This window comes from Sus scrofa, chromosome 15, assembly GCF_054392235.1.
Source record: "Sus scrofa isolate SSC_HxYL_T2T_F1_AM1 chromosome 15, Sscrofa_HxYL_maternal_Yorkshire_Landrace_v2.0, whole genome shotgun sequence".
NCBI lineage: Eukaryota > Metazoa > Chordata > Mammalia > Artiodactyla > Suidae > Sus > Sus scrofa.
In genome coordinates, this window is record NC_139397.1 from 112,005,359 (window position 1) to 112,018,144 (window position 12,786).

Genomic DNA, 12,786 nt, shown 5'->3' on the forward strand with positions numbered 1-12,786 from the left:
TAGAAGAAACAAACAAATTCTTAGAAAAGTACAATCTTCCAAGACTAAACCAAGATGAAATAGAAAAGAGAAACAGATGCATCACAAGTACTGAGATTGAAACTGTGATTAAAAACCTTCCAAGAAAGAAAAGTCCATGACCAGATGGCTTCACAGGTGAATTCTATCAAACATTTACAGAAGAGCTTACACCTATCCTTCTGAAACTGTTCCAAAAAATTTCAGATGAAGGGACACTCCCAAACTCATTCCTCATGCCCAAAACAGACAAAGATACCACCAAAAAAAAAAAAAAATTACAGGCCAATTTCACTGATGAATACAGAGGCAAAAATCCTCAACAAAATACTTGCAAACTGAATCCAGCAATACCTTTAAAAGGATTGTATATCATGATTCAAGTGGGATTTATCCCAGGGATGCAAAGATTCTTCAATATCCGCAAATCATTCAGTGTGATACACCACATTAACAAACTGAAGAATAAAAAGCATACAATCCTCTCAATAGATGAGGAAAAAGCCTTTGATGAAATCCAGTGCCATTTCTCAGAAAAGCCCTTCAGAAAGTGGGCATAGAGGGAAACTACCTCAACATAATGAAAGCCGTATATGACAAGCCCACAGCTAACACCATTCTCAATGGTGAAAAGCTGAAAGAATTCCCACCAAGATAAGGATGTCCACTCTTGCCAGTACTATTCAACATAGTTTTGGAAGTCCTGGCCACAGAAATCAGAGAAGAAAAGGAAATAAAAGGAATCCAAATTGGAAAGGAAGAAGTAAAACTATTACTGTTTGCAGAAGACATAATACTATACCTAGAAAATACTAAAGATGCTACCAGAAAACTATTAGAGCTCATCAATAAATTTGGCAGATGCACAAGATACAAAATTAATACACAGAAACTGACTACATTTCTGTATGCTAACCACAAAAGATCAGGAGGAGATTTTAGGGAAACAATCCCATTTACCATCACATCCAAAAGAATAAAATACTTAGGAATAAACCTACCTAAAGAGACAAAAGACCTATACTCTGAAAAGTATAAGACACTGATGAAAGAAATCAAGGATGACACAAACAGATGGAAAGACATACCATGCTCTTGGATTGGAAGAGTCAATATTATCAAAATGTCTATACTACCCAAGGCAATCTGCAGATTCAATGCAATCCCTATCAAATTACCAAGGACATTTTTCACAAAAGTAGAGCAAAATATTTTAAAGTTTGTTTGGAAGCACAAAAGACCCAGAATAGACAAAGCCATCCTGAGAAGAAAAATGGAGCTGGAGGAATCATTCTCCCTGACTTCACACTATACTACATAGCTACAGTCATCAAAACCATATGGTACTATGGCACCAAAACAGAAATATAGATCAGTGGAACAGGATAGAAATCCCAGATTTAAACCTATGCACCTACAGTCAACAAATCCATGATAAAGGACGGAAGAATATACAATGGAGAAAAGAGAGCCTGTTTAATAAGTGGTGCTGGGGAAAATGGACAGCCACATGGAAAAGAATGAAATTAGAACACTTCCTAACACCATACACAAAAATAAACTCAAAATGCATTAAAGACCTAAATGTAAGACCAGTAACTATAAAACTCTTAGAGAAAAACATAGGCCAAACACTCTCTGACATAAGCCACAGCAATATCTTCTCAGATCCACCTCTTAGAGTAATGACAATGAAAACAAAAATAAACAAATGGGACTTAATTAAACTTAAAAGTTTCTGCACAGCCAAGGAAACCCTAAACAAAACAAAACCCCACAGAATGGGAGAAAATATTTGCAAATGTAGCCACCGATGGGGTTAATCTCCAAAATTTATAAACACCTTCTGCAGCTCAATACCCAAAAAAACCAAACAACCCTGTCAAAAAATGGGCAGAAGATCTAAACAGACAAGTCTCCAAAGAAGACATACGGATGGCCATAAAACAAGTGAAAAGCTGTTCAGTAGCACTCATTATTAGAGAGATGCACATCAAAACCACTATGAGGTTCCACCATACACCAGCCAGAATGGCCATCATCAAAAAGTCTACAAACAATAAAGGTTGGAGAGGGTATGGTAAAAAAGGAACCCTATTACACTGTTGGTGGAAGTGTAAATTGGTGCCACCACTGTGGGAAACAGTATGGACATGCCTGAGAAAACTAAAAATAGATTACCATTTGATCCAGCAACCCCACTCCTGGGCATCTATCCAGAGAAAACTGTGACTCAAAAAGATACATGTACTCCAATGTTCATTGCAGCACTATACACAATAGCCAAGACATGGAAACAACCTAAATGTCCATTGACAGAGGAGTGAATAAAGAAGATGTGGTGCATATACATAATGGGATATTACTCAGCCATTAAAAGAAAGAGATACTGGCATTTGTAGCAACATGTATGGACCTAGATATCACCATGCTAAATGAAATCAGAGTCAGGCACCAACATCACATGCTATCAGTTACATGTGGAATCTAAAAAAAGGACACAATGAACTTTGCAGAACAGATACTGACTCACAGGCTTTGAAAAACTTATGGTTTCCAAATGAGAAAGGTTGGGGGGTGGGAGGATGCACTGGGAGTTTGGGATGGAAATGCTCTAAAATTTGGCTTTGATTATCACTGCACAACTATAATGTAATAAAATTCATTGATTAGGAGTTCCCATTTTGGTGCAGTAGTTAACGAATCCGACTAGGAACCATGATGTTGTGGGTTCCATCCCTGGCCTTGCTCAGTGGGTTAAGGACCTGGTGTTGCTGTGAGCTGTGGTGAAGTTTGCAGATGTGGCTCGGATCCTGCGTTGCTGTGGCTCTGGCATAGGCCGGTGGCTACAGCTCTAATTCAACCCTTAGCCTGGGAACCTCCATATGCCGCAGAAGCGGCCCTAGAAAAGACAAAAAAAAACAAAAAAAACAAAACATTGAGTAATTTAAAAAATGTTTACTTGTATGTGATTCCCTTCATATGCTATTCTTAAAATAATTAAGAGAACTGATTAGTGATTGCTAGGGATTAGGTAGAGAGGGCAGAAAAAATATGGTTGTGACTATAAAAGAATAGCCAAAACCATCCTTGTAATAGAATTATTCTGTATGTTGACTCTGATGGTGCTCACAAAAATGCCTACATCTTAAAACTACATAGGACTAAGTACACACACATACACACAGACATTTGCATTTAGACTGATGAAATATGAATAAGGTGTATGGATTGTATCAGTGTCAATTTCCTGATTGTGATGTCTTACCATACTTAGGCAAGATGTTACATTGGGGGATACTGAGTGAAGGATATATGGCATCTCTCTTGAAGTCTTTTATTTCTTACAGGAGCATGTGAATCTACAATTGTTGGTGAAACAAAAACAGAAAACTTGTGTTTGGTTATACATTTAATTCTATTGATTTAAAGTTAGAGTTATTAATTTCTTACTTTTAACATAGTATCCAAAACTTGCCACCTTCTAAATATCTTTCTACTACTTTATTTTCCTCACTTGTAATGGGCAATATTAGCAGGTGTAATATATTTAGAGTAGCATCTAATAAATAAAAAAGTCATACAAAAATGTTAGCTATTATTTTTTCTATATGCCAAATGCTATAACTTGACCTTGCTTTTCAAAACATTAATATTTTATATATTGCATAACTACTATTCAGAGTATTGCCTAATATGTAATAGACATTGAGTGTCCTTGCATGGAAAACATATGTATGAATGAAAAAAACTGTTATTTCATTTTATGGGGGGAGGGGTAATCTAGTATAAATCCTTAGAACTTTTGATTTAATCACTTGGGTTCTGACTTTCTGCTAAATTACAAAACATATTTTTTCTGTTGTTGAGTACTGTTTACTGCAGTCAATTTTAGGCTAGCACTTAGAATTACAGCAATATATTCATGAATGTACTGTATAGCTGTATCTTTAATATCAATTTATGAATTAAATCCTGCAGTTTTTTTTTCCTCAGCATGTTATGCTCGATAGTCTTAAGATGGAATAGTGACTTCTGAATTGTTTGTGATTAAGGCCATTTAAATTTACCTATCAACTAATTTTGAGGGTCTAATGAATGTCAGTTGATTTAAAAAATGCATCTGTGTCAGTTTTTCCTAAATTGCTATAAGATAAATACTGCTACTTTCATTTGATAATTGGAAAAAGTGATGCAGAGAATAGTAAAATAATTAGTGCAATTTCCATACTAAAAAAAGACAGAGGCTGGATTATATCACTGGTGTGCTGGTAAATGTTTAACAACCAGCTGTCTGGGGTGTGAGTGGGGGATAGTTTGGAAAGGTCCCTGATTTTGTAGTTTACTGACATTTCTGCTCCAGATACTCTGATGGCAGATTTCAAGCTACCTCACTAAATACTGAGATGGGAAGAGATATGAACATTATTTCTCACAAGGTAATATAAGCCAGCTCTAGCACACTAATGAATGAAACCCACTTCTTTAACCTTACATCTTGCACCCTTAATTTTGACATGTGTACATTTCTTGCCTAATTCATCATCCTAGAGTTTACTTACCTGTTTCTAATAAATCCATTCTCGGCCAGTTCATATTACACACACACACACAAATTACATGAAAGGGGAAAAATACTGAATTCAGTCTATGGCAAAACTTGTTTCTTCTTAGTTGGGAATAAAATGAATTAATAAACTGCCTGAAATATTTATGACATCACATTCATTTGAATGTTTCACCATTAAGTGAAATGAAACTGGGTGTCTATCTCTATAACTCTTTCCCTATCTATCTACCTATCATCTATATATGTCACATACATATATGTACCTATACGGGTACATATATACACTTTTGTGACTGCATAGTAGGAAAAATTCTCTAAATGCATTTCTTTGGAAGTAAAATATATACTTGAGGATTATGCCCCAAATACTTTTAACATTTAACATTATTCACTTCAAAACAGTGGGCAGTGCACTGAAAATGACTTCATTAGTTTCTTTTTCACACTTTCGAGTAATCTTTTTTCTAGTATGAGGTAATTCTTTGATATTCTCTAAAATATTTAGTAAATCAAATTTTATATGATTAGTTATTGCCACCCATTTGTGGTAATTTGTTGATTTGATATTTAATTCAACTCGTGGTTATTTTTGTAGTTCATTTTTTTACCCTGAGAAAAATACTTACAAAAGCTGGTTTTGTTTAGGTTTTTCTGGCTGTTCTTGTAGCATGTGGAAGTTCCCAGGCCAGGGATTGAACCCAGGTCACAGCTGTGAACCGAGCCACTGTAGTGACAACTCTGGATCCTTAGCCTGCTATATACCACAAGGGAATTTCCTCAGCTGATTTGTTTTTTAAGAAAAAAGTCAATATGACTGTTTCTAGCTCTCCCCAAACTGTCTTGTTCTCTGCAAATGTGAGTTTTAATTGTTCTGTCACTGAGGACTTTTTTATTTCCTGTGTAAAAAGAGTGAGAAATTTGGAAAATTATGTTTTATTTTAAATTCTTTAGTACCGGAACAATAAAAACTGTTAACCAATTGTTTTTAGTTATTTAGTCATAATGTTTTGCAAGTAATTCTTAGGGTCCAGATATTCTTGTGGTTTCTTGGATGGTAGAGAGTTTCACCACATGATGAATTCTTGCTTAATTTTTTAAAAAACACTTGTGCCCACATGAAAATAAATTTGATTGCTGACATATAAATGGTTTAGAGAGGTCAAGTGAAACTTTTCAATTTCAATTTCCTTTTTATTTCATACTTCATTTCTAACAGAAAGCTGATTTAATATATTTTCTTTATAAAGAAAACAAAATACTCCAGCGTTCCAAGAAAGCATCAATGAAACAAGGTCATCAACATTTTCCATTAGTGTGTGTAGTAATTTAATATTTACCTCTTTATAAATAAGTCTGTAAAAATTTATCACCTATTAAGTTATCTTCTTTTAAAATGATTGCCAAAGGCTATATAAAAGACATAAAACCAATGGGACATTTATTTATATTGAATATAATCTCAAGTAAATACTCAGCACCTTGTTTCATTCTCTTCAAAGTTTAGCTACCTCTTTTATGACATTTTACAAATTACAAATAGTTATAGGCATTTATATATACAAAGTTTTTCTTGAGGAGGACCTAATATTTTTTGCAACTAAGGAATTTTTGTGGGAGTAGAGACACTATTCAATCACCATAACTCAATTGTAGTTTGCTTTCACCATTGTATGGGGTTCAGGGAAAGAATGAGGAAGTGAAAAAAATAAATGTGGCAAAATAGGTGAAAAATTCTTGAGTCCCTGTTATACTATATTTACTACTTTCTTGTATTTAATTTTTTCACAGTACAGTTCCCTTCAAAATGGAGCAATAAATGTTATTATAACACACTCATGCTGTTTGTTTGGTCCCAGCTCTAGACTTTTGGGATGTGTTGGTATTTAGGTTAAGGTCAGGCATGGGAGATATAAGCAAAACTAGAGATATGTGGACATATCTGATCCAGCAATTTATTGAGACGACTTGGAGGAGGAATTCTAATTCAGAACATATAAGTAATATATCAGTTTAAAATGTCTGATAGATTGGGGAATTAATATGGAATTGATAAGAACTAATGTATCTAGTCAAACCTGGTTGTTAAGTAGACCAGAGAAAACTAGGCTCCTCACAGAGAAGCCGAACTGCTGGAAAGACATCAGGGGACTCAGGAGCTCTGAATTCCAGCCTCACACTACCTATTATGCCTAGGTGGAATTTTGTTACTGGGGGGAATCTTTTTAAAATGGAGGAGCAATTAAATTCTCTAAACATCAATGTCCATGTGAGTTAAATAAGAATGGCAATACTTAGTTAAATGGATTCTGGGAGGATTAAAAGAAATAGGTATAAACAGGACCTACCAGCATCTGTAGGCTCCTAGGCGAGTACACATTACATTGAGATAATCTCTAAAAGTCTTAACATTGCATATGGAAATACTCCAATGAGTTTTATGTTTCCAAATCCCTTAAACATAAAACACTTTTAAAATTATGGCTTGGAGTTCCCGTCGTGGCGCAGTGGTTACCGAATCCGACTAGGAACCATGAGGTTGCGGGTTCGGTCCCTGCCCTTGCTCAGTGGGTTAACGATCCGGCGTTGCCGTGAGCTGTGGTGTAGGTTGCAGACACGGCTCGGATCCCGTGTTGCTGTGGCTCTGGCGTAGGCCGGTGGCTACAGCTCCGATTCAACCCCTAGCCTGGGAACCTCCATATGCCGCGGGAGCGGCCCAAAGAAATAGCAAAAAGACAAAAAAATAAATAAATAAATAAATAAATAAATAAAATTATGGCTTATATTTTGGCATCTGAACTATTGCTTGCTTTATGCAGTCTAAATTTTTATTTCTTATTTTTATTTTTGGAAAAATTCAGAAGCAAAATCAAGGGATTAAAAATAAGTCAAGGAGTTCCCTTCGTGGCTCAGTGGTTAACGAACTCAACTAGGATCCATGTGGATGCGGGTTGGATCCCTGGCCTTTCTCATTGGGTTAAGGATCTAGTGTTGTGGTGAGCTGAGGTGTAGGTTGGAGATGCAGCTTGGATCTGGTGTAGCTGTGGATCTGGCGTTGCTGTGGCTCTTGCGAAGGCTGGCAGCTGTAGCTCCAGTTCGACCCCCTAGCCTGGGAACTTCCACATGCCACAAGTGTGGCCCTAAAAAAAGGCAGAAAAAAAAAAAGTCAAATGTTTATGGAAATTTTAGGGGAAATCATGTATCATGTCCCTAACCTTTAAATATCTACTTTCAACATGAAATGAGAGACAAATGATCTATCAGCATATGCTCAAGGACTTTCATTTTTATAATATCACTTTTTTTTTTGTCTTTTTACCTTTTTCTAGGGCTGTTCCTGCAGCATATGGAGTTCCCAGGCTAGGGGTCTAATCAAAGCTGTACCACCAGTCTACACCAGAGCCACAGCAACGTGAGATCTGAGCCATATCTGCAACCTACACCACAGCTCAGGGCAACGCCGGATCATTAACCCACTGAGCAAGGCCAGGGATCCAACCCGCAACCTCATGGTTCCCAGTCTGATTCATTAACCACTGCACCACGACGGGAACTCCTAATATCACTTTTTAAAAACACTTTTCATGTTCAAGCTTAGATATTAATATATCCTGAAGATACTACATTTTTTCTTGGGCTCGTTGTACTAAACTGTTGACAAGTTTAAAAACAAAAATAACCACTTATAAAAATTATATTTTGTAAAGGAAACAGTAAGATTTATTTTAAATCAATATTTTGTCATTTCCCTAATTCATGTTTGCCTTTACAGATATCTAATTAAAAATAGTATGTTTACAAATTTTTTCTGCTTTCTTTTCTCTCTCTGGTCATTGTTATTACCACAGTTTAAGAGTCTCCAGTTTGTGATTCTCCTCTAAACATTTCTTTGTATCAGAATAACTAGGAGTAAAAGATGGTAGAAAAATAAAAATATAATACATTTTATGGTTTTATAATTGTAAGTATTTTCTTATATTGTCATGAATGTTATTATTTAAAACAAGTCAACTTAAATCTGATTCTTTAGGTCCTGATCTAATATTCACATTAAAATATTGACAATTAATTCTCCCCACATGAGGGCACTTAGACATACTGATTTTATTATAACTATACTGAATTTTTTTTTCTTTTTTTCAATAAAGAGGAGGAATTACTGAAGAAATAGATATGGCTCTATTGCTGGTAGGGTATAACTACCATCTGTTTCCATGACAGTATTTTATACACTGAAAAATCAGTGCACAGAACAGAGTTGGTTTAGTAATTGTCTCTACTGACAGAAAGGGACACCTGCCTGAATAAAGGGATTTTTGCCCAGAATATTGAAGTGCTGAACAATTATACAAAGTTCAGCAAACAAAACAAAGTAGAACAAAACTCATATTTCAATTAGTCATGCAATTTATCTTATTGAATAATTGCCTAACATTGGGTTAATTAAAATAAACATAATGAAAGAAGAATTACTATTTCCTTTAAATTCATTTAATATGTGTAAGTTTAGCTATGTTTAGGAAGGATAGCAGTCTTCACTGGAGAATAGTATGAAAAGAAAATGTACTAATTTAGCAAAATTTATTTATGATCAATTTTATCTGATTTTTTTAATCTATATATTAAAAATACTTTGGTAATCCTATTCTGAAATGATTAACATTCTGTGAACACCAAAATATGAAATAACAAGGACACCTGAAGGCTTATAAAAAATTTGTGTTTATTACAAATATGGAATAGATTTCAAATAAGAAAACAGGAAGAAAAAATATAATGTTTTAGAAAATTGTAGTTTATAACAAGAGTTCCTGGAGTTCCTTGGCTCAGCAAGTTAAGGATCCAATATTGCCACTGCTGTGGCTCAGGTCACTGTTATGGTGCTGGTTCAGTCCTTGGTCTGGGAATTTCCACATGCTGCAGCTGCAACCAGAAAAAAAAAAAAAAAAAAAAAAAAAAAAAAAGAGGGAGAGAAAGAAAAGAAAATAAAATCTTGCGGAATACATTCTATGAAACAAAGAAATTTTCAGTATATTTAAAGCATATGACTAACATAAATGCTCTGAGGAATATCAAATTATTGAAGAGTTTTGAAGAGTTTTAATTTGTTTAATGATTTCATTTTATAAGCAATTCATTGTGTGACACTGTTTTTTAGAGCAAACCATATATAGAAGTATTTAAGAATGTACTATATCAAGGGGAAATTGACATCAATGAAAATAAATGACATTTTTTTCAGAAGTCAAAATTGAATGTGACAAAGAAATATAGAAGTCCAATTTGGGAAATGGGATAGAGTAAACTGTAATAAAAACAGTCTAATGTATATTCATTTTTTGACACAGATGGATCCTCCAGACAAGATTGATTCTGGATAAGGTCTACATGCACCAAGAAGGTATGTGGTGATTTATTACTTGTATAGTGGGGTTCTCTTTTGGAGAGAAAGGCAGGATCCTAAGCAGATCTGAAGAATATCTTCAGGGAGTAGGGAAGAGATACTGGCTTGAGTTTTATCGAGCTTACTTTGTGAGGCTGAGGTGAGAATTTCCACACTGGCCACGACTGAGTGGTTTGAACTTGCAATGGAGTTTTTTATTAGTTTGACAAGATATGAGGTGAGAAGGAAGCTAAAGGGGCAGTACTTGAAACTTGTCAGCAAACATCAAATATAGAGTCAAACTTTTTATTACAATTCACCTTTGATATTAGATTGATGCTGAAATGGAATGTGTTTAATTAGATTGAAGTTTAACTTGTTTAAGCGAGTCATTCTATTGCTCTGTAGCCTGAGGCTGTTAAGTAAGGGAGGTGAATGTTGCATCTAACATTATGTAACTTGTGAAGTGAAATGATTAGATCACCATAGATAGTGTTTGGAACTTGAAAGGGAATAAGAAGTGTCCTACTGAGTCCTTTTAATGTACAGGGACATGTGTGACTTGATTTATATTTTAGGTATCATTGAGACAAGAAGTTCCCAGAATTCTTTACTTCAGAGTGGATAAGGAATCAGTGTCTTCTCAATGGTTCACTTGGCTCCATTTGGCCTCCAAATGATTGCTTTTTCAGAGTGGTTGTCTGTGATAGCCTTCCAGAAAAGCATTCCTTATGCTTGTCACTATGGAATGCCTCCTATTTTTCTCTCACCATCTTTATTGTACCTATCACTATTTAGTGTTATATTATACATATTTTAAATTATGTGATTTCCCTCAAACAGTAAATTCCATGAACCGAGAAATTATATTTTGCCACTTTTATATTCTTGGCTTAAAGAATAAAGCCCGGAGTTTAATGAATATCATTTAATTAGTAAATCAGTGAGGGATGGATGGGCCTAAGTAAATTCGAGCAATGAGGGAAGAGAGTCTTACATGGAGTTTCAGGAAAGAAGCCATAGGAAGTGATTCTCTCTTTCTAATTGTACATCACCAAGGAAGGATATTAATAGCTGCTATTGGCAGCTATTTTATGAATAAAAGGGGGAAGAAACATCCTCTAATATAATGGGTATTACTCAGGCAACTAATATAAAAGAACCTGGTTCTGAACGTCATCATTGAATTTAAGAATCAGTTCAGATGCATGCCCTTTAACATAAATGGTGCTATTATATCCCTTTTAGTAGCTGAAATCATCCTAATAGAAGATAGTAATATCTCAGTACAACATTGAAAAAGAACACTGTAAGAAGCAATGATTAAGATATGAATTATTTACTAAAATTATTTGCATATTATGATATATATGTAGCAAGAAAATTTTTTTATTCCAAAAATAGCTTTATTCATCAAATACCGTAACATTTTAAGTGTAGTAAGTTTTAAATTATTTAATAATAATTTGAAAATTCATACACTTCACTGAATAGGTCTGAACATACACATTTATCCCTAAATCTTACTCTTTTAAAGATTTAGCATAAGATAATTAATTACAGCTACCTCATTTAAAAAAAAAAGCCTAAAAACTTAAAAAAAAAAAAAAAACCTAAAACTACTAGCATGATAAGCTTCAATGATACCTGAAGAAAATGAAAATAAATTAGTCTATTCTATCTGGGTAGTAAAATAAAATTATTTGCATATTATAATATAGATAGATAGATGAAGAGATAGCACAAAAAATCACCTTGCTAAGCTCTGTGAAAGGAAAGATGTGCCTGCTATACGTGATGTGACGTTGGTGTAAAACCATTGTCGTAGGAGGAGATGAAGGAGTGTGATCTTTTAACAACTATAATCTCACTGGGGAGTGGGAAAGTGATATTGCAACCATTAGAATTACTTTGATTTGTAATCAAAACGGTCCTGTAATTTGTCTTTTTAATTATACACAGATAATTATAAATTCTGATTTTACAAGCCAAGTAATTTTACATTTCATTTTCCAAAATTTATTAAATTGGAAATTTGTAATACTTTGTGGCCTTTTTACTTGTTTTGAAAAATCTATTTACTTTTTTTTCAAGGTATTATTCCAGATACATTTTTTCAGACAAGGGCCTCTATGGGTCAGAAATAATTCTATAGAAGAAAGCATTTTTACAAGCATTAGAAATAATTTTAATAGAAGAAGAATCTCATCTATCTAGATGTGACTATGTTCCACATTAACTTTATTTATTGATTGATTTTCTTTTTCACTTTCCTCTTTTATTGGGAATCAGACACAGGGCACACAGTGTGGGAAACAGCCTGACATAAATAAATTTTAATAAATAATCTTAGTTTATAATTTTAGTAAACCATTTAGTAAATTATATATGTATAAGTACTGTATATATATATAGTACTAAGAGCCTTAACAACAGAACAAAGAAATATAAGTATAGGAAAATATAGCATATTTATAACTTTAGAACTTAATATAAATTTTTTCTGCTCATAAATATAGAATATGTGTTTCATATGTTTTTCTTTTTTCTTTGCATTATCAGCAGCATGTTCTATTATTAAGAAAAATTTATGGTTTAAATACCATTTTTCTATAGTCAGTCATTACATTATATCTAATATACTTTATATTTACTGTATAGTTCCAGATTTTATCTATTTTGTTTTAAATATTTATTTGACTCTATAAATGGAATTTAAATTAATTAATGTAGATTATTTAAAACAAATACCAGTCATAATAGATTTAAAATTTTTGATATGTTTCCAACTATAGCCTATTTCCTGCATAAAGGATCT

General features: G+C 33.7%; 1 protein-coding gene across 1 annotated transcript in view; it reads left to right on the top strand.

Annotated features, from left to right (window-relative positions):
* Window positions 1-12,786, top strand: part of LOC146396057 (uncharacterized) — a 601,997-nt gene that overhangs the window by 252,561 nt on the left and 336,650 nt on the right. The window contains exon 2 of the mRNA XM_084999108.1: window positions 9,934-9,986. Within this exon, the coding sequence (XP_084855234.1) occupies window positions 9,934-9,986 (53 nt within the window). The remainder of the gene's footprint in view (window positions 1-9,933; window positions 9,987-12,786) is intronic.